Raw genomic sequence first — 24,130 nt, forward strand, 5'->3', positions numbered from 1 at the left:
AAAACTAATGATGTAATGTATGGTGATTAACATTACAATAAAAGTTTTTTTTTTTAAGATTTTATTTATTTATCTGAGACAGAATGAGAGAGACAGAGAGCACATGAGAGGGGGGAGGGTCAGAGGGAGAAGCAGGCTCCCTGCGGAGCAGGGAGCCCGATGCAGGACTCGATCCAGGGACTCCAGGATCAGGACCTGAGCCAAAGGCAATCTCTTAACCAACTGAGCCACCCAGGCGCCCTACAATAAAAAATTTTTAAAAATGAAAAAAAAATGTGACACAGAACATGAAGTGAGCACATGCTGTTGGAAAAATGGCACTGATAGACTTGCTTGTTGCAGCGTTGCCACCAACCTTCAATTTGCAAAAAGACACAATATCTGCAAAGTGCAATAAAGCAAAATGCAGTAAAATGAAGCATGCCTGTATTACTTTTATATCTTTCTTAGAAACAAAACAAATTTGCATAGCCACATTATATACTCTTTTTTCCGGGTTCACAAATTGAGAGAATGTTTAGTTAATTAGCATTATGAAAATTTTCTATGCTGTTCATCCCCTCTGGTTAGAAGTTCAGGTTTAAGTTTTAGATGGTTCTTGTTTGCTATACGCTGGCATTTTATAGACACTAGGATAAGCATAAATTGACAGTAGAGCAGTGCTTCCAGAACAAGCACTGTTATTATCTTAAAGTGTAGTGGACTTATGCATTATATACTTATTCCTATCTTCCATCTGTTTTGCAATGTTCACTTCATTTTTGCTGCCCATTACTTCATGCTACTTCTTTGCATCCTGGTCACCTTCTGTGACATGTCAAACTCTTTACTTGGCCTAATTTTGTGATTTGGATTCTTCTCCTTCAGTCTTTTCCAGTCTGAGCTTTATTGTCAAACCATTTCCTCTGAGGAGGCCATCTCTACTAAGATGCTTTTACCTTGCACACTGTGTGAATTCAGTTTAGCTTATTGATATTAATGACTGCTTTCTGACTCAACTATTATCTCTTATTTGATAATGTCTTACCCAAAATTTTGCACTAATTTTTTAAATAAGGCAGTATTAGGAGAGACTCCATGGCGGGGGGGGGGGGGTGTTAATTTAATTAATTAATTAATTTAAATACCTGCCCAGTGGCAAACTGGGTCAGCTGCCTTTCAAAGTCACCAGATTAAGTTTTTTCAAATCTTTCTTTCTTTCAAGTAAATGTATACAGCCATGTTTTGTTTATTCTGCTTGACATTAAGTGAGAATAATGTGAAGTCTTTGCTAGTAAAAACACTCTCACACTTTTTTACAAATTGCTTGTGAAAGCAAAAACTTTGCTTGTGAAACAAAAAGACAAGAAATAAGTGTTAACAAGGATGTGGAGAAAAAGGAACTCTTGTGCACTACTTTTTGGTAGGATTGTAAATTGTTACAGCCACTGCAGAAAGAAGTATAGAGGTTCTTCAAAAAATTAAAAATTGAAATACCATATCATCTAATAATTCCATTACTGAGTAGTTATTGAAAAAAATGAAAACACCAATTAGAGAAGACATATCCATCCCTATATTTACTGCAGCATTATTTATAATAGCCAAAATATGGAAGCAACCTAACTGTCCGTTGATAGATGAATGGATAAAGAAGATATATACACAATGGAGTATTGTGCAGCTGTAAAAAAGGGATGAGATTTTGCCATTTGCAACATGGATAGACCTAAAGTGTATGATGCTAAGTGAAATAAGTCAGAGAAAAACACAGAGAAATACTATATGATTTCACTTATGTGGAATCTAAAATGCAAAACAAATGAATAAACAAACAAAAAGCAGAATCAGACCTGTAAATACAGCGAACAAACTGATGGTTTGCCAGAGGGAAGGGCTGTAGGGGATGAGCAGAATGGATGAAGGAAACTGGGAGATACAGGCTTCCAGTTTGGGAATGAGTAAGTGATGGGAATAAAAGGTACAGCAGAGAGAATTAGGTCAATATTGTAATAGCGTTGCATGGTGACAGATGGTAGCTACACTTGTGGTGAGCACAGCATAACATATAAAGATGGTAAAACACAATGTTGTACACCTGAAACTAATGTAACACTGTGTGTCAACTATACTCAAAAAAAAAAAAAAAGGTTTTTTAAAGTCGTTAGTTTTAGTCATATCAGATCCTGCTGGTGATCTTTGCTAGAGCCATTTCAGTGAGGTGGTAGGAGAGGTCTGAACAGTGAAGGAGCTGAAGAAATGGAAACACAAAAGGAGACAAGAGATTTCCAAAATCTTCTGGAGAGCCAGAAATGCCAAGTGGCTACATATTTTACTGGCAATCCATTTAGTATTACACTTCTTCCTTCAATGAGTCAATTAAGGTTCAAATGACACTATTACCCAAAGCCACATAGCATGCTAGTACCTACATTTGCTTGTGTTTTCAAATATCCAATGATTCATCCACTACTTATCATTAAAAATTTCCAGAATTTAGCAGAACATTGGTAATTTTCTTACTATGGGTTATTATCATTCCATTTGTGTTAATCATTGTCACCATTCTTTTCAGATCTTTGAGTATCTTGGAATTTATTTCACAGTGTTTGCTGAAAGAATGAGATTAGTAACTGATTCTTAAAAGGCACTGCTTTATTATTATATGTTTTTGATAATATTTATTGTAACCTATGTTCAATTAGATACTCTTGCTCAAGCCAACAAGTGGATTAGTAAATTTTTGGCATCTATGACAATTTCCACTATTTTGCAGATTTTTTTCTTATTGTTGAAATCCTTCTAGCTGCCAAAATAATACTAGATAAGTAAAAAGAAGCTAAAACAAGAATAAGGTCATAAGACTTTTGCATTTTAGATGTAGTTCATAAAGAAGTTCATACTCACCTGACCCCTGATTTCTTGTAGCTAGAGACTAGTTTCTTTCTGCTCCCAGGCTCTGCCTCATTGCATGATTGTGTTTCATATTTTCTTTACACTTTCAGTTGAATTTTTGCAAGTAGTTTAAAACAAGTAATTTCAGAAACATTTATGTTTACTTGTGTGTAAAAGAAACAAAGATACTGGGGATATTTATAATGGACTTGATGTCTTTAAAGTAGAAAAATACTATATTTATTCCTGCGAATTCTAGATAAACCAGGGAGCTCTATAATAAATCATTTTTGATACAATGTTTTTATTGTGAATTAGTTTTAAACAAATGTGATTTTTAAAGTATTATTTAAATTCATTTGCATCAGAATGGGTGGGTCTCATAAGATTATAAAGATATATTGTGGATACTCATCAAAGAAAATTATTCAACCACCGCTCATAAATGAACACCAAAAAAGCCGGTTTACGGCATTCATTTGACCACATTTTAAAATCAAGGGACTTAATTACTCTGGGGAAAATGACAGCAGGCAAGGAAGTGGATACCTTAAGAATATGTTCATCTCTAAAGCATAGTGACAGCATAACTTTTGTTTTTAGTCTTTATGTAATTCCATTTGCAACTTCTTAAAAGCAGCTAATTTTTCATTTTAGCAATGTTAGTTTTTTCTTATGAAAATAATTTCTACTACAGAATTTTAAAAATTGTTTTATTCTTGATTTAACATCTTTTTTTAAAACACAGAAAACAATAATTTTAGAATTAGAATAGTTTTGAGCTCTTCATAGGATTTGTCTGTGAAATTTAGTCATTTGAATAAAAAATTAAATTGTTATCTTTATAATTTTTAAATCAAATATTCAATAGAATACAGTAATTTTATTTCAGAACCGGATATCTGTGAAACTAAGAAGTCTGTGAGTTTTGCACCTTATTACTATTAAATACATAAAAATTAAATTAGATTAGTTATTGTCTGCTATGTCATAGTATGTGTTATAACATATACAAAGGAAATACATGTCCATATTCATAGAAAGGGATAGACGTGATCTTTAACTATTAACTACAAGACTTAGTAGTGTTTGTTATAGTTCAGCTTGCTTTCTCGTGCCATCGGTGTTTTTATATATTAGCAGAGGTCCAAATACAGAATCTTGAAATGTATTATTCTTTAGATCATTAGAATAAAAGAGTAGTTCTTTATTAATTGTTAAAGGCCAGCTCTAGTTTTGGGAATGCATGTGAGTCATATTTTATTTTTTTTAAGTATACCTAAGCAGTTGACAAAGGATGTTTCCAGAAATGAGCTATGTGATCTTTGACACCAATCTGTGGAACAGATTTGATAATAAATATCTCATTACTTTTGAGATTTGTTTATTGTACATGTGTAGCTTGGTAACTGAGTACTATAAAAAGATCAGAATTAACTGGATTTTTTATATCTGTCATTCCTGCCGTGCCAAAAATCTGTGGAGTAATTTGTAATTGCCATTGTTTGGGTTATTACGATAAACAGAACTGATAAGGTTTGCCTTGTGAGCTGCATTCACTTCACATCACTCTGTTGAATTAAAATTGCATGGACATATCTTTCCCTATCAGTTTTATTTATCTGTCAGAAAGAGAGAAAGGAAGTATGCTTCCACTATGTAAAACCTTATAACGAGCAGGTCAGAAATCATAATCATTATTTTAATATTCTAGTGCAAATGAATGACTGTATGTATGTTTCTATTATCTATCTATCATTTGAAATATATTCCTATAGGAAAATACTGTTACTTTTTCCAAGTGCCCTTTATCATATTTTGTCAAAGGTTATCATTTTAATTGGATTACCCAAGGTACAAATGCAAATCTGCAGAATATAGCATGTTTTTTCTCTCCTTTGTCAAATATGTGTAATTTTTCCTTAGAGCTGCTTCTACATACAGTTGGACTATTTGCTTGACTGTGTTTATAGATAGAAAATACAAGTAGATTGTGTGAAATGCTTTAATTTTCTCCCATGGTAAAAGTTCTTCATAATATTTCTATTCTTAGGCAGCAGCCTTCTCACCTATGAAATTCCCAAGCTCACTAGTGGTCACACCAGATGAGCTTTCAAATTTTCAGATACCTGTGGTGAATTAAATACACAGGTACTCCCTTCACAAATTCTGTAACCTCTGACAATTGTCACACATTGTCATCACCATATACCCACTCCCAATTTCCACTCCAGTGTACTGGGGAGTGATTTGGACCTCAAGAATTTGGAAGGTTCCACATCCTTGATGTTTGTCCTACATGTTACTTTGATTAGAGTTGTTTATTGCTGTGATCCTATGAATTTCCTGTTTGAATGTTATATCCAGTGGATTTTTCATATATGCAGAACAATTCTGTGTACTTTTGAACTGTCATCCAGTTTTTTATAAAGATATTTTTCCTCAAAAAATTATAAATGAAGTATTGTTTTACAATCTGTCTCACACATTCAAATCTTCAGCAGTTGTTTTGGTGTTCCAGTGATGGAAAAATCATTATTCATAGACAAAGAACTTTGAGTGCCGTCCATGAGCTATCAGTCCTCCCAGGATTACCTTTGTGTTTTAAGGGACTTCTGCATTTTCAGTATTGACTGGCCTTTGTTTTCTGACAAAACAATTTGTAGTTCATTTTCAGATAACTATACATATGGTATTTGTATTTTAATTAAAAAGACTGTTGTTATATCTAATTCTTATAAGCAGAAATTCATTTTAAGGACACTTTTCATCTCCTTGAAATGTTCCCTTTCTTTTTTTCCAGGGTTCTTAAATTGCAAAAGCAAGTTAAATTATGTGCTTTGGGGAGTTAATTTTTGGCACCATATGTCTCTAAAAATGATTTAATTTTATCTTTAAAATATGTTTGTAATGACATTTATGTTTTGTAATACGCAGAGACAATATAAGGAATTTTTAAAAGAAAAAACAGGCTAGTCTACTATTGTTTCAACATAGTAACGTGTCTAAGGTTGCAAAAATTCCTGTTTATTTTGATTAATGTATTTTTAATATCTGAGCTCTGTTGTGTATCTTAGCAAAGTGTCTTTACGATATCAACATGACTAATACAAAAATTTTACTGCTATTTTTCTTATTAGGGACCTAATCTTATGATTTGAGAATGTTAGAAAAGTTAAACCACAGAAAAGGACTAATTTTAGTCTAAGGATTAATTTAAAGGCTTATAAACAACTTTCTCCAAAGCTCTATTAATCATTTTACATATTTTTATGCTTTTTCAAATGAATGTACCATCAATCCTCACCTAATTCTATCAAATTCAAATTCTCGTGTAAGTAGGCTTCTATATATCTATCTTCAATTTAGTATGAAATACGTTATAAAGTTGCTATTCAACAAATGCTTTTATTATGTGAGCAGGAGGAGGAGAAATACCAAAAAATTTAGGCAATTTAAGAAGGAAAGAGTAGTAATTAATTTCTTATTGATTTAAACTCCTTTAATATTTTGGATAGCTCTTTTATTATAGGTAAGATCATGCTTAGTGGATACATAACAAAAGTCTTGTACACAAAAGCCTTTTTTATATTTTAGCAGATGGTCAAATATAATAGTATTTTTTAAGCTAGATTATAGTAAATTCTCTAAAAAGAAATAATCCTGAACCACAAAATATGGAGGATGCTTTGACAAAGTTGGGTTAAGCTTACATGTCTTTACTGACATGTAAGTTGTTTTTTTTTTTAATGAAACAACTAAACTTACAGTAAGTTACAGAGTTATATATAAGGTACATGTAAGTTTTATCATAAATTTCTGTGTACCTTTATCAGCTTTGTAAATATCGATATTTGCATATTTGCTTTGTATGTTTAGACCAGTATGAATACACTCAAAACCCTCTGTCTGCCTATTCCTAATATTATTTCCCTCCTCTTTACTGAGATAACCACTAGGTATTTATCAATTCTATCCATATTTTATTAATTGTAATTTTATTAATTATTAATTTTATTAATTGTAATTAATTTTACATGTAAACTATTAGTTTTCATTTTTATGTATAAATGTTGTACTGTATATATCACATGCAATATTAGTGGATTTATTTTAAATTCTAGGCTGTAGGGTATGAACGTACTACAATGTATTTTTTATTATTCAAGTGTAAACAATTAGATTGTTTCCACATTTTCACCATTGCAATCAATGCTGTAAATTAACATTATTTTATATGTTTCCTTGAGAACATATTATAACTGTTATTGAAGAGCAGTATCTCTGACTTCAGAATGCATTAGATACCTGGAAGTCTTGTTAAAACACCAATTGCTGGGCTCCAGAGTTTCTGATTCAGTAGGTCTGAATAACTATATTTCTAACAAGTTCTGTTGTGATACTAATCCTGCTGATCTTGAGAACTACTGGTCTAGAATATGTAGGTTTAAGTATAATTGCTAGATCAAAGGGGAGCTACATCTCCAAATTTAATACATAATGTCAGATTGTTCTCCAGAGTCTTTGTGTCAAATTAGACACAAATTTGACAATGTATGAACAATGTATGAGCGTTTAGTTTTTTCCACATCTTACCAAGAATTGGTATGGACAGTTTTTTGTAATAATTGCCAATTGGGTGAGTGTAAATCATATTTATTTGTGCTCTACTATTGAGATTGAACATGTTTTTCTTTTTTTTTTAAGTGTTCAACGATTCATTAGTTGTGTTTAACAACCAGTGCTCATCACAACACGTGCCCTCCTTAATACCCATCACCCGATTACCCCATTCCCCCACCCCCTCCCTTCTGTAACCCTCAGTTTGTTTCCCAGAGCCCAGAGTCTCTCAAGGATTGTCTCCCTCTCTGATTTCTTCCCATTCAGTTTTCCCTTCCTTCCCCTATGGTCCTCCGTGCTATTCCTTATGTTCCACATAAGAGTGAAACCATATGATAATTGTCTTCTCTCCTTGACTTATTTCACTTAGCATAATCCCGTCCAGTTGCATCCATGTGGATGCAAATGGTAGGTATTCATCCTTTCTGATGGCTGAGTAATATTCCATTGTATATATGAACCGCATCTTTTCAAATGTTTATAGACAAAATAGCTTTCCTTTTCTGTGAATTGCCTATTTGTATTATTTGCCCATCTTTCTGGTATATTGTTTGTATTTTTCCTTATTGATTTATAGGGGCTCTTTCTATGTTAAAGAAATTAATCCTTGCTAGCTGTGTTGTTAATATTTTTTCTAAACTTCTGGTTAATTTTGTTACTCTGCTTAAATTTAAATTTAAAAAAATTCAGTATAATTAAATTTACCAGTTCTTTCCATTAGAATTTATTATTTTAGTATTTTATTTAAAACTGCTTCCCCTTCTAAAGGTCAGTTTTAAATTTATCTTTTCTCAATTTAGTCTACCTAGCTTTTATGTTAGTGTGTATTATAAGTTAAGGATCTAGTTTTATTTTAGAGACTTGTATAGAGAAAATCAATTATGCCATCCTTTCTCCACTAATTTAAATGCTGTGTCATATTTCAAACTTATATATTTTATATGAATGTCTTGTTCATCTCTTTTCTGACCTAATGCTTATCCATTCCAATGCTGACATTACTGTTAGTTCCTACTTGTTTATATATGTCAAGTTTTTTTTTAGCTTGTTCTTCTATTTCACAATTGTCTTAGCTGTTTTCAGTCCTTTATTCTTCCATATAAGTTTTAGATCAAGTTCTATGAAACCTGATGAGATTGTAGACCACTTTGCGAAACACTGACATGTCCCCTATGTGGACAGATTATACCTCTCCATTTATTTAGTTATTACTTTATATTTTTAAAAAATGTTTTTTAACTTTCTGTGTATATTTCTCTACATATTCTTTAATAGATTGAAACCTAGACATCTTACGTTTTGTATTGTGATTATGAATGGTATTTTAGAATCATGATTCAAAATTGGTTATAACTAATTTTTAATGTTATTTTTTTCAGTGCTGATCTTACAGGCAAAAAAGTTCCTAAACTCTCTAATTGCCTCCTATTGTTGATTTTTAGAACCTCTTTAATTTTCTGTGTAGGCATTCTTTCTCTCATATCTATTTTTTTCTTTCATTTTCTTATTGCTTTGGCCAGTATCTGCAATAAAATTTTGAAAAGAGGTACTGATTCCTGATAGCCTTTCTGTATTTTTCCTGACATTTATGGGAATGTTTCTAAAGTATCTCTATTTACTAAAATATTTGTTGAAAGTTTTGGGTTTATAGCTTTATCAGGTTAAAGAAATTTTCTTCTGTTCCTATTCCTAGTTTGCTAAGATAATTTTTTTCATTGTTGATTGTTTTTGTTCTGTGTTTATTCATATCGACTTCTCTTGGGGATGATTATTTTTTCTTTGATATATTGATGTATTTCATGAAAATATTTGCTGATAATGAACCATTTTTAAATTTCTGGAACTATTAAATTATAGTTCCTTTACACTGTCTTCAATTAATGAGCTCCTAGATGGTACAAACTACATTCTATCAATCAATAAGTATTTATTAATCACTCTCTTATTACTAATAAATCATTTTCAGCTTCAGTCTTAAACCAAACAGTGAATTAGGAGATCACTTTTGCTTTACATTCAGAAAATATGGATAGTAAATTATTTTCTGGCTAGGCAAAGAGAGAAGAAAGAAAAAGAGTTTAAAATCTATCATTAACTATTGCTGCAACAAATTGTCCCTAAATTTAGCAGCTTAAGCTAATAAACACTTATTTTCTCACAAAGTTTCTGAAAGACAAGAACCAGGAGCTGCATAGATGGGTGATTTTGGCTCATGGTCTCCTATAAGGTTGCAGTCAAGTTGTTGGTCAGGGTGGCAGTCATCTGAAGAGATTGGAGAATCTGCTTTCAAGATCACTCACAGGGGGCTGTTGGCAAAAAGAAGTTTCAATTCCTCACCATGTGGGTCTTTCACAGAGCTGCTTACACAACATGGGAGCTGGCTATTCCTAGATCAAAACATCTGAGAGAATGAGAGAGAGAGAAAACCCAAGACAGAAGCCTCAGGTGGTGTGTGTGTGTGTGTGTGTGTGTGTGTGTGTGTGTGTGTGTGTGTTTGGAAGTGCATACTATCTTCTGCCCTATTCTGTTCTTTACAAGACAGTCACTAAGTCCAGCCTACACTCAAAGGGAGGATTTTCAAATAATTTGAGGGTCTACTTTTAAACCCTCCTGCTTCAGGAGGATTATCAAATAATTTGAGGGTCTATTTTTAAAATCACATCTATGAACACTGTTTTTCTCTGATAGTAAATAACAAATATACTTCAACTCTATATTACTCCATTCTTCACAATGTGCCCCAATTGTCTCCTTTGGGCTAGGATAACAAGGCTTTATTTTTGTGTCCTCCATAATGCAAACCACACAACTGTATACTCCAAGCTGGCCACAGAAAATACCTGAAAAAGTGATGCTTTGAAAGTTCTACTTTCAATGCTGAGAACATGAGAATGGTGTAAGACAATATTTCAGTGCTAATTTGGTTATGGCTGTGCCTAATGTTTTTGGAACTTGTGATTGGGATATCAAATAGTTCATATTAGTCTTAGCATATTATAATTTTAACATGCATAACAGCAGTAAAATAATATAAATTTAAACCTATTTAATTAGAGGTTTTGTGTGTTGTAATATATACATTATTACATTTAGTATTAAAGCCAGGTTTATGTGATATATGGGAGTTAGCATGAATTTATATAGGTCATCAAAATAACTTGGATTAAAAACAGAATCCATATAATATACAAAAGTATATTAAAATAGGAGAATGGAGAATCTTTCATTCTTGCAAGTGACAACATTAATTTACTCTGTTTTACTGTCAGAGAATATCAAGCTTTAAAATGTTAATAAATATAATAAAAAGAACCTAATCAAATTTAATCAGAAGGGATTTTTACCAAATGTATATTATATACAAATGGACATTGGATGCAATGCTAACATTGACATCAACTCTCTGTATCTTAAATACCATGTCAAAATAGACATTGATTTTTTTTCTTTGTGAATAGCTACATAGTGATCATTATCTCAAAAGAAATAACAACAAATTCTATCTTTGGGCTTCCTTCAGCAAAGAACTCACAAAGCAAGAACTAGAGCCCAACTTACCAAATCTACCACAAATTCAAACTGGCCAGAAACCATTGTCAGAAAACTCTACCATTCCTTTTTGCCATTTTAAATGTCTGAGAGTACACACCAGCTGTTTCCTGTTTCAGCGCTCCTGATGCAGTTGAATATCCTCTTTTCTCTTTTGTGTACAAAACCGAGGGCACTGAAGTTGAGGATCTTTTTTCAAAATGACTCTTTTCCTGTGCCAGTATGCTCCTTCTGAGTTTTCTATGAGAATCTTATCCATTCTTTTCCAAAATTCTTGTAATATGTGCTAGAGACTAAGCAGCAGCCTAGTTACTCCATCAGTGGCTCTAAATTCCATTCTTACTTCTAAGTACTTGGCAAGTCCTTACAGTGCCCTTGCTGTAACCCCATCCAGTGTGTTTGTGTCCCTTACTGTTCTTTTTTGTTTCTCTAACACTTCCTCCTCTCACCTTATCTTCCCTAAAATCTGAAGGAGAGGGCAGGAATATAATCATTTCAGAAATAAATGATTACATTTCAAGAATGTAATCACTGAAGAGTTTCATTTCAGAAACACGAGTTTAATTGAAGTTGGAGAGATCAAAAATCATTCCAGTTCCTTTGGCTTTCCAACCTAAATTCTGTGTCTACCTAAAGGACTTTTCCACTCACAACTGAATTCTCTCTCTTTAGTTTTCCCTTTATATATTTTTGTGTCTCTTACATTCACTTGGCTTATCTTTCTCTTCTCTCATTAATTATTAAGTTCTTGAAAGTCTTACTCGCTCCTTTGCTTCACCACTAAAATTTTACCAGTTCACTTTATTGATTTAATTTCAGTATTTATTGAGTGATTACTGTCTACTAACATCTTACAGTTGGGCTTTTACCATAACAATTTTCTTAAAATAGTTGTCATCATATTCAAATCAACTGTCATTTCTAGCACCTTAAATATTTTTCCATATATATTATTGTTGATCATCTCATTGTCTTTAATGTGGATATGTATGTGTATATATGTGACTTTTACTGGATGTTGATTCTAAGAATTCCTTCAGTTTTTTTCTGTCCCCATTCTTTTTTCAGAAGCTTATTAGCTATAAATCTAAAATTAAAAAAAAACACTTTGAGATATTACTCTTTTTTAGTTGATACATAAGGAACTTCTCTACTTAAGTAGAGAGAAAGATGGGTAGCATTACCATTCAGTTCACTTTGGTTAATGAGCTCCCCCACTTGTAAAAACCTTTCACATGTTGAGAGCTCCCACTTGTAAAAAAGTTACCTTCAGTTTAAGGAATTCCTCTAAAACTCATATTCCTCTTATTTGCCCTTGTCATATTTGCAGATACCTTAATAATGGTGTAATGCTTAGACTAAAGCGTCTTAACATCTTAGTGAGTATTTTAAGATAACAGCATATGCTCCCCCAGTGGCTGTCAGATTTGGCAGAAAAAAAAATTTAATATTATATTAAAACTACTAAATATTACAGAAAACCACTTAATAATGACAGACTTTCTCTTCAAAAAGTGATGTTAATTTTCAACTCAATAGCCTAAATTATCTAAAATGTCCTTAAATTCCAGGTAATATATTTCAGCATTTAGCAAGCTGAAAATTCTATAGTTTTCAAGGTTATTCTTATTTCACAAGTTAACCAATTAACCAAGAATAGTGGTTTCATTATTCTGTGGACTTACATAAATACCTATGTGTTGCTTATTATGATGCATAATGAAGATAATGATTATAAACAATTCACAATTCACACCAGGTGACTATTTTTAAAATTGTTGTTTTTGGGCGCCTGGGTGGCTCAGTTGGTTAAGCGACTGCCTTCGGCTCAGGTCATGATCCTGGAGTCCCGGGATCGAGTCCCGCATCGGGCTCCCTGCTCGGCGGGGAGTCTGCTTCTCCCTCTGACCCTCCTCCCTCTCATGTTCTCCCTCTCTCATTCTCTCTCTCTCAAATAAATAAATAAAATCTTTAAAAAAAATTGTTGTTTTTAAGTAAACTGTTTTATTGAAATACGCTTCCAGAAAAGTTCACAAGTCATCCATGCAGTCTGGTGAAGTTTTGCATGGGATCCTTTACATGTGCTCAGATCAATAAATAAGACATAAAATAGCCCTACTTTGTGACATGTTTTTATTCTGTTGTGAAGATGTCTGATATGAAATTTTTGGTGTTTATTTTTCATTCTAAGAAGAAGTCAACATAAACAACTATCCACATCACCAAAAAAAAAAAAAAAAAGGTTTCAGTGACAGAATATATTTTAGTACGGTTTTTAAAATTAATTTTTATGAAGTTTATTTCTTCAAAAATAACCTAATTATAAAAATTCTATATGGTGTGGCTGTGTTAACTGTTGAGTGACATATGTTCATTGTTTTGGTAAAACTTCTACCGTATTTGTTGTTGTTGTTTGATTTTATACTAAACATCCAAAAAGTATAGAATGCCTCATAGGAGAAGTCTTTTTCTGTGTAGATGCAGTATTGAACGTTTCACCTCTAAGCACTGCGTCCACTGTATGTTAGTGCAGTGAGATGTCTCCATGTCACATAGTCAGAGGGAGGTAGATTAATAGAGAGTTCTTGCTGGAAATCTCTTCCCTGTTATTGTTCTCCCTCAGCAGCTGATGGCTAAGTTAATTCTCTTTAGTTTTGTCATGGTCTAAAGCACACATTGCCAAGCAATGGTAAGCTTTATGAGGAAAAAAAAAAAAAAAGAAGCAATGGTGTCCATCACAGTCTCCAAGTTGCATTTTTAAACTTTGGCTTAACCTGATGTGCCATTCAAAAAAGCTTCAAAAGATTATTTTTTTTTAAAGAAAGGTTCAATATGTCCCGAGGCTATCGGTTTTGAGTTAAACTGGGTGAAGTAGAAATATTTTACTCATCAGCTTTGCAGTCACAGAGTTTGCCTCAGCTAGAACAAAACTGCTGAGGCATTTAGAGAAAATTAACCCCCCATCCTGGCGGCCAGATGTGACTGGTTTCTGATGAATGCACATGAGTGGGCTGGAAAATCAAGAGACTGTGAAATTCCTGTCAGGTCCGTACAGTGCAGAATGGGCTATTGACTGCTTTCTATATTTCCCTCCATCATTCTTCTTGAACACTGCCATTAATTTCCTCTCCTACTCTACTTGTGTTTTTCCCCCCTCCCTCTTCCCTTTAGCTCTGTCAGCTGCAAAGAAGGATACACAAGGTGTGGCAGAAGCACTTCAAACTGGTGGTCCTCTACAGCCAGATGAGGCTGGCCAAGTTCCAGACAGACTCTCAGGAGAGTATTCAGAAAATATTAGCTGTGCAGGTAGGTGATTGCAGGGAAGTAGGAAAGATCATTCTGATCTAGATTGAAAAGCAAATGATGGGTAGTGTGATGAAGCATTAAAACCATATCCCATCAGAGTTTTATAAATTTTTAACCTCTTTAATAAACTGGAATTGCATGAAGGATGAATTCAGTAAGTTAGCATATACACCATGCATACTTTGGGGGAAAAGGGAGAGTGAACTTACTTTTCACAAACCTCAAAACAGATTTTTATAAATACATTTGGTATAAATATATATTTTCAAATCTTCAGGCTTTGCAGATGCCATTCAGCTGTTTAAGAGATATCGTCAACAGTTGCCTTCTGTTGCTTTTGTGTGAAATCTACTTCAGTAAAAATGACACTTATGTTTATCTTATTTACCTGTTTTCTTTCCCCTTCCATTTCAAAAGAGGCTTGTCCTCCTAAGAAGATTTAGAGATAACTTTATTTGAAAAATAAGCACTTTGGGATTAGAATATAACTGTGGTTCCAGATGCATGTGAAATTTTACTCTTTGTCTCTGTAAAAACTTTTAGTGGATCCGTTGTCTTTATTTTAAGACTCTGATCTATTTTAGAAATCCATATTAACTATGTAAAGACTATTTTGGGAAAATTAAATTTTTTAGATTAATATTTTACTATTTGAAATGTTATAATATGAATAAAACATGACTTTCCAAAGGAAAATAAAACAAACCCCACCTTGTTCTATTAAAAAACAAAAAATAGAAGCACCTGTTCTATAATATAAAATGCACATGCTCTTTAAAACCATAATCTTTATTAACTTGCAGCATAAACAATGCATGCTGAACCTAAACAAACCAAATCTTTTTCTAAATATTTTAATTACGTGTGCACTTCATGATGCATAATTTACCATAATCAAAGGATTTTGCAAAACACTTCCAAAGCTATTTCAAATTTCATTTTTACTGGCGGCTATTTTTGCTGTTTTCCTCTGAGGGTGTGTGTGTGTGTGTGTGTGTATCTATCATATGAAGTACATATATAAGATGTATATGCACTTTATATATGTACAAGTACTTTATATAAAGATTCTACTGATAATGGATTATAACAAAAATTTAAAATAATAGAAATTTAAAGTTTTGAAAAGGTAGAATTTAAATGTGTAGGTTTAATAGATACGCATATACAAACTTGAGTATAAACTACAGTTGCAGTGTTTTTGAAGTCAGGATCTTGATTTTTTTTTCCCTTAAAAGTCTGTTAACAGATAGTACATTAAAAATTATGGAGTGCCTATAACTTGTGATTCCCTTTTAAATATCCAAAGGTAATTTGCATGTTCTATTTATTGTTTTAAAAAAATCTCATACTTCTGCCTAACTGTAAACATTCTAAAGTGAGAAATCCTCATTGTAAATTAGGGTATATTTTGAAATATTGAAAATGTCAGTAGAAACTTTGAATATCGTTAAAGTGAACTCTCAATCCCTAACCTACAATAATCCTTATTCTAATTTTTATTAGAAATTCACCAATGCATTTTTTAACAAATTTGATTTTAAATTACTTATATTGATGGCTGTTATGTAACAATGGAAATGAAGAGTTAGAAATGATAGCATAGTATCAGTAGAAAGATTCAACTACTCTGCTTCTAGAGACACAGTAACAAGGCTGGATTGTGTTTGGGGAATTTGAGGAACATAATTTAGTGAATTCTTATCTGATGGAGATGATTTCAGTTTAGAATATTTCAACTTTGACTTTTAATAGGAATACTGAAACATAATTTTCAGGATCTTGCCATAAAACTATAGAAACATGGGCAACCCTCTGAAAAACTTAACTCCTAAACTCTCAGCATGGTACACAATGACCGTCATGACCCAGTTCTTGCTAAACTTCCCAGCTTTATCTCTCTCCAGATTAGTTCCTTAAAGTCTGTATCAGCTGCTCCAAAATTCCTCTAGTGTGAAACCTCTTCTTTAACTCCTTCCTTGCCTGTGCCTATACCTTAACCTCTTTCTGTAATACTCTTATTATCTTACCTGTTAAAGAACATCTGACTCAAAGCAAACATCTCTACAAAATCCTTCCTGAGCACCTTCCTTTTCTTTACCTCCTACTGTACTCTGTACATATCACCAAACCACAGTTGTATTTTCAGCACCTTACTCCTTCTACTTGTTGCTGTGCTTTTCTTCCTAGAAGAGTCGAAGCTCCTTTGGGGCTGTACATCATCAGTGAAATTAGTTCAGTTCTTGCTTAGTTGGTTTTTAGTGTGTAAGGCCATTAAATTTATCTGAAGGTATTCCATGACTAACTTGTTTTCACTTATTATATCAACATTTTCTATTTTTTTATTTTATTTTTTAAGTTTTATTTATTTATTTGAGAGAGTGAGAGCACAAGCAGGGAGAGGGGCAGAGGGAGAAGCAGACTCCCCACAGAGGAGGGAACCTGACACAGGACTCGATCCCAGGACCCTGAGATCATGACCTGAGCTGAAGGCAGACACTTAACCAGCTGAGCCACCCAGGTGTCCCTCAAAATTTTTTAAATGACAGCATGATAGAGTGATTCAGTATGTTTGCAGAGTGAGTCTGCAGGTATCAGTCTCTATAATTTGAGTCAACATGGCTAAAAATTGCTTAACAGACCAGATGCTATTGCTCTCTATTTTCATATAATTTAATAGCATGTCAATACTATGGAATCTAATGTTTTATATTTTGAAGGTAATATTAAAATGATGCCATAGGATATTAGCAAATTATAAAAAAAAGGTATTAGTGAATGATTTGATGAGAAAATCATCTGATGAATCTTTAAAAAGTAAATTGTATATAACTGGTATTGAGCAAAATCAACTCAAAATAAACGTTAAGCAGAAAAAGGAAACTTTGTTTCACCCTTGGGCTTGAAGCAATTGCAGGACTATCCAAAAAAAAAAGCATAATTGGTAAATCTACAGATGGCAGAAAACCAGGTGGACCACATAAGCTTTTGAAAACATAATCAAACAGAAACTAGTAAGATGAACTATAATTGAAATAAAGTATTGGTGTATTTGACATCGAAGCCATTTATATAAAATATATATATATATATGGATTTTAGTTGACTATAATTTTAACATGAGCCAAAGTGAGCTACTACTATCTTAAGACCAATGCCATGTTCCAGCTCTGGCAAGCACATGAGACTTCTTGAATCTGACACTTGTAGGGCATATTTTATAGTCCTAACCTCACATCTCAGCCCATATAAGGTACTATCATTGCATTATTTTTCTCTTTTTATTTTTAACTTATTTAATGCTGTGATTTTTAATACCCCTTTGGCATCTTATTTGGAAAAAAGACTGAATATTAACTCATCATTTAAATAAGAGAATGTGATGTGGCAGACATGTTCATGTGATCTTAGACTTCGAAGGCACAAATGTTTTGTCTTGTTAAAGGAGATGATAGTCCCATTGCACTTCAAAAGTTGAGTATATCTGCAGTATTTTATAAAGGTTGGGAAGTATAGTTTAAGGGCCATATTGATATACTAGAAAGCAGCAATCTAATAAAAAACAGGGAGAGGGAGAGAGAGAAATATACAAATTTAGAATGTTTAATTGTAAAAGGAAAAGACTTTGGAAGGTCAAACATCTAAAGGACTAAGTGAAGGTTGGCAACACCTGGACCCATAATGGAAGGGTGGGTTTGGGCTCAATATGAAAATATTTGCTCTCTAACCATGCACTGCTAGTGCTCGAGCAGAAGCATTGCAGTGGTTGAGGGAAAGCAAACTGGCTAAGAGTCAGCCCAGAGAGCAGCTTCTCAGTCTGCACTCCTGGAATGTTCACCTGACCTCCTTGAACAAACATTTGTGTGTGGTCTGTATGTCCTCACCCACTAGAATGTGAGCCTTCTCCTTTGAAAAGCATGTCTTATTTGTTTATCTTTATCCTCCTGGCACCAACTACAGTTCTTAATATATAAGTACTTAATACATAAGTACTCAAAAATATTTGTTGAGTGAATTGATTATTATGTGAATTGGTGAAGCGGTTTATTAGGATTTAATGTGATAACCTCAAAGGTCTTTCAAGCTCAAGGTGCCTACATTTCTATACATTAATAAACAAAAGCATTCTCTAGGTGCTTTGCCAAGAATTTTGATGGCACAGAAATAAGGTGTTTAGTCATTTCAGACATTTGTGCATGCACACACACACATAATACATATAAGGACAGACCAATTTCTTATTTCTGGAAGACAGCTATGCAAATGGAAAAAAGCCAGAAAAAAACACAGGATAAAAATTTAAAATCACTTGGTTGGAGGTTGGGAGGGTGGCAGAGTAGGAGGACCCTAAGCTCTCCTTGTCCCACAGATATAACTAGATAACACTCACATCAGCATGAATAGCCCAGAAATCAACCTGAAGATTTGCAGAACAAACTCCACAACTAAAGGTAGAGAAGAGGCCACATCAAAGAAGACAGGAAGGGTGAAGATGGGAGTTTGGGAGTGAATCAGACCAGACTGTGACTGTCAGCAGAGGGGAGAGAGCCCATGGTGTGGAGAAGGGCAAAAAGTAGACTATCACACTGGAAAGCCCTCACAGGGAAGGTAAATCCCCATAACATATGGCTTTGAAAATGAGAAGGGATGAATCTTGTGAGTTTGTACAACTACCAGGACTTAAAACATGGGATTTTAAAAAATCAGTGGGTTCAACTTCAGGAGAGCCTGGAGAGCATTAGGAAGTAGAGTCCCTACCCTTAAAGAGACAACATGGCAAAAGCCCATGGAGATACAACATGGAAGCAGAAGTTTGAAAAATGCCAGGGCCATACTGGAGGGAGAGTTATTTACTCATCTCAGAGCATGGCCAGAGAGGCAGTGATCACAGGGAGACCCCTCAGGAACAGAGGAGCTGAAGGCACCAATTCACTCCCCCACCTCCAAGCATAAACAAAGGGCCACCTGAGCAGACCAGCATGGTGCCAACACTCACTACCTAACTTGCTTACACCAAGCCCTGTCCCCCACATTTCTGTGTATTCACCCTTCCCAGTCACTCTTGCCTCAGTCCAGGTGCTGAAAGTCTCCTCCTCCCAGAAGACCAGCACAAACCCCACCAACACCTCATCTCCCAACCCAACCATTTTATGGGACCTCAGCTTCAGTGGCCACAGTGGCAGTGGCAGCAGGCCTCGTTTCACAAGCAGACCAGTGCACACCTTGTTAAGATGCACCCCATCCAGCCAGTGACCAAACATGGCCCACAACAGGCAAAGAGAGCCTCTGCAAATGACTGGACTGAAGGAAAAGTTGGCTAGGACACAACAGCAGGGCAGATGTAACACATATAGGAGACACTCCCTAAAGCACCAGATTCTAGGGAACAAAGGACATTGCACTGCAGGGCACTACAGGATCTCTTTTTCATAAAACCATTACATTCAAGAGCAGGAGATGTAGCTGACTTTCCCAACACAAAGAAAAAGACACAGAGAAGTAGACAAAATGATGAGACAGAGGAGTATGTCCCAAATGAGAGAACCATGCAAAACCACAAGAGAACTAAGCAAAATGGATATAAGTGTTATGCCAGATAGTGAATTTAAAGTAATGATCATAAGGACACTCACTGGACTTGAGAAGGAGTGGAGAACATCAGTGAGACCCTTAACAAAGAGATTAAAAAGAATCAATCAGAGATGAAGAATATAATAAATGAAATTAAAAAATACACTTGGTGGAATAAACAGCAGGCTAGAGGAAGCAGAGGAACGGATCAATGACCTGGAAGACAGAGTAATGAAAAGTAATCAAGCTGAGCAAATGAGAAGAAAAAGGATTATGCAAATGAGAATAGACTTAGGGAAATCCATGACTCCATCAAGTTTAATAGCATTCATATTATAGGGATCCCAGAAGAAGAAGAGAGAGAAAAGGGGCAGAAAATTTATTGGAAGAAATAATAGCTGAAAACTTTCCTAATCTGGGGAAGGAAACATATCCAGATTCCAGGAGGCACAGAGGTCCCCAACAAAATCAACACATGGAGGTCCATACCAAGACACGTAGTAATTAAAATGACAAAAAATAGTGATAAAGAAAAAAATTTTAAAGCAGCAAGAGAAAAGAAGACAGTTACAAGAGAAACCCCGTAAGGCTATCAGTGGATTTTTTCAGCAGAAACTTTCTAGTCCAAAAGGGAGTGGCATGATATAGTCAAAGTGCTGAAAGGGAAAAATCTACAGCCAAGAATATTCTATCCAGCAATGCAATCATTCTGAGTAGAAGAGACAAAGTGTTTTTTTTTTAATTTTTTTTTAATTTATTTATTCATGAGAGTCAGAGAGAGAGATAGAGAGAGGCAGCGGCAGAGGGAGAAGCAGGCTCCCCGCCTAGCAGGGAGCCCAGTGCGGGACTCGATCCCAGGACCCTGGGATCGTGACCTGAGCCGAAGGCAGATGCTTAACCATCTGAGCCACCCAGGCGTCCCAAGAGACAAAGTGTTTTTGAGACAAACAAAATCTAAAGGAGCCATGACCACTAAACCAGCCCTACAAGAAATATTAAAGGGGACCCTTTGAGTGGAAAAGAAAAACCATAAGTGAGAGTATAAAAAGTTGGAAGCACAAAAGGAGTAAAAATAAGTATATCTATAAAAATCAGTCAAGGGCTTCACAAAATAAAAGGATGTAAAATATAATGCCATATACCTAAAACATGGAGGGGAGAGGAGTAAAGAATGGGTTCCAATTTAAACAACCATCAACTTAATGTGGACTACTATATGCAGAAGATGTTATATAAAAACCTAATGGTAACCATAAATCAAAAACCAGTAATAGATATGCAAAGAGAAAAGAATCCAAGTATATCACTAAGAAAGCCAACAAACCAGGAAAGAGAACAAGAGAAGAAAGGATCGGAGGAAAACTACAAAAACAACCACATAACAAGTAACAAAATGGCAATATATACATATCTATCAGTAATTACTTTGAATGTGTAAATGGACTAAATGCTCCAATCAAAAGACATAGGGTGACAGAGTGGATTAAAAAAACGAGACCCATCTATATGCTGCCTATAAGAGACTCATTTCAGACCTAAAGATACATCCAGATTGAAAGTGAGATGATGAAGAAATATTTAGCATTAAAATGAATGTCAAAAGAAAGCCAGGTAGCCATACTAATATCAGACAAAATAGATTTTAAAACAAAGTGTGTAACAGGAGACAAAGAAGGGCACTATATAATAACAAAGGGGACAATCCAACAAGAAGATACAACAATTGTAAATATTTATGCACCAAGATGGGAGCACCCAAATACATAAAACAGCTAATAACAAACATAAAGGAACTAACTGATAGTAATACAATAATAGTAGGGGACTTACACCCCACTTATATCAGTGGACAGATCATCCAAACAGAAAAATCGGCAAGGAAACAATGGCTTTGAATAACGTACTGGACCAGATGGATTTAACAGATATATTCAGAACATTCCATCCTAAAATAGCAGAATACACATTCCTTTCAAGTGCACATGGAACATTTTCCAGAATAGACCATATATTAGGCTACAAAACAAGTCTAAACAAATTTAAAAAGATCAAAGTCAAACCACGAATCGTTTCTGACCACAACACTATAAAACTAGAAATCAACCCCAGAAAAAAATTTGGAAAGAACACAAATACATGAAAATTAAATAACATACTAAACAATGAATGGCCCAACCAAGAAATTAAAGAAAAAATTAAAAATTACCTGGAAACAAATGAAAATGAAAGCATAAAATGGTCCAAAATCTTTGGAATGCAGCAAAAGCAGTTCTTAAAGGGAAGTTTATAGCAATACAAGCCTACCTCAAGAAACAAGAAAAAAATCTCAAATATACAACGTAAACTTACACCTAAAGGAGCTAGAAAAAGAACAAACAAAACCCAAGACCAGCAGAAGGAAAGAATAATGAAGATTAGAGCAGAAATAAATGATATAGAAACTTAAAAAACAATAGAACAGAGCAAAGATACCAGGAGCTGGTTCTTTCCAAATATCAACAAAATTGATAGACCTCTAACCGTACTCATCAAAAAAAAAAAAGAGAGAGAGAGAGAGAGAATTCAAATAAACAAAATCACAAATTAAAGAGGAGAAATAACAGCCAACAACACAGAAATACTAACAATTATAAGAGAATAATACAGAAAATTATATGCCAACAAATTTGACAACCTAGAATAAATGGATAAATTCCTAATATAACCTACCAAAACTGAGGCAGAAGAAATAGAAAATCTGAATACCCGATTACCAGCAATGAAATTGAACTAGTAATCAAAGAACTCCCAACAAGCAAAAGTTTAGGACTAGATGGCTCCACAGGCAAATTCTACCAAACATTTAAAGAAGAGTTAATATCTACTCTTCTCAACCTATTCTGAACAGCAGAAGATGAAGGAGAACTTCCAAATTCATTCTATGAGGCCAGTATTCTCCAAAGCCAGATAAAGACACCACAAAAGAGAGAGAGAGAGAGAGAACTACAGACCAATATCTCTAATGAACATAGATGCAAAAATCCTCAACAAAATATTAGCAAACTGAATCCAACAATATATTTTAAAAAGATCATACACCACAATCAAGTGGGATTTATCCCCAGGGTGCAGGGGTGGTTCAATATTTGCAAATCAATCAACGTGATACAGCGCATCAATAAGAGAAAGGATAAAAACCATATGATCATTTCAATAGATGCAGAAAAAGGATTTGACAAAGTACATCATTCATGATAAAAATCCTAAACACAGTAGGTCTAGAGGGAATATACCTCAACACAATAATTGCCTTATATGAAAAACCCACAGTGAACATCTTACTCAATGGGAAAAAACCGAGGGCTTTGCCCAAGGTCAGGAAAAGGACACGGATGTCCACTCACCACTTTTATTCAACATAGTACTGGAAGTCCTAGCTACAGCAATTAGATAACAAAAAAGAAATAAAAGGCATCCAAATTGGTAAGGAAGAAGTAAAACTTCCACTATTTGTAGATGACATGATACAATATATAGTAAACCCTAAAGACTCCAACAAAAAAACTGCTAGAACTGATAAATGAAATCAAAAGTTTCAGAATATAAAATCAATGTACAGAAATCTGTTGGATTTCTATACACCAAAAATGAACAGCAGAAATAGAAATTTAAAAAACAGTCCCATTTACAGTTGCACCAAAGATATAAAACATCTAAGAATAAATTTAACCAAAGAGGTGAAAGACCTATACTTGGAAAACTATAAAGTATTTTTTTTTTATGTCAGGAAAATGGCAGGGATGTCCACTATCACCACTGCTATTCAACATAATATTAGAAGTCCCAGACACAGCAATCAGACAACAAAAAGAAATAAAAGGCATCCAAATCAGCAAAGAAGAAGGCAAACTCTCACTCTTTGCAGATGATATGATACTTTATGTGGAAAACCCAAAGACTCCACCCCAAAACTGCTAGAACTCATACAGGAATTCAGTAAAGTGACAGGATATAAAATCAATGCACAGAAATCAGTGGCATTCCTATACACCAACAACAAGAGAGAAGAAAGAGAAATTAAGGCGTCAATCCCATTTACAATTGCATCCCAAACCATAAGATACCTAGGAATAAATCTAACCAAAGAGGCAAAGGATCTGTACTTAGAAAACTATAAAATACTCATGAAAGAAATTGAGGAAGACACAAAGAAATGGAAAAACGTTCCATG

At 34.1% G+C, this 24,130-nt stretch overlaps 1 protein-coding gene across 1 annotated transcript in view; it reads left to right on the forward strand.

The window, feature by feature from the left end:
* CCDC178 (coiled-coil domain containing 178) overlaps positions 1 to 24,130 on the forward strand; it is a 346,874-nt gene that overhangs the window by 291,607 nt on the left and 31,137 nt on the right. The window contains exon 19 of the mRNA XM_081802535.1: positions 14,215 to 14,349. Within this exon, the coding sequence (XP_081658661.1) occupies positions 14,215 to 14,349 (135 nt within the window). The remainder of the gene's footprint in view (positions 1 to 14,214; positions 14,350 to 24,130) is intronic.

This window comes from Leptonychotes weddellii, chromosome 13 (genome assembly GCF_054177405.1).
Source record: "Leptonychotes weddellii isolate Sample4059 chromosome 13, ASM5417740v2, whole genome shotgun sequence".
Lineage (NCBI taxonomy): Eukaryota > Metazoa > Chordata > Mammalia > Carnivora > Phocidae > Leptonychotes > Leptonychotes weddellii.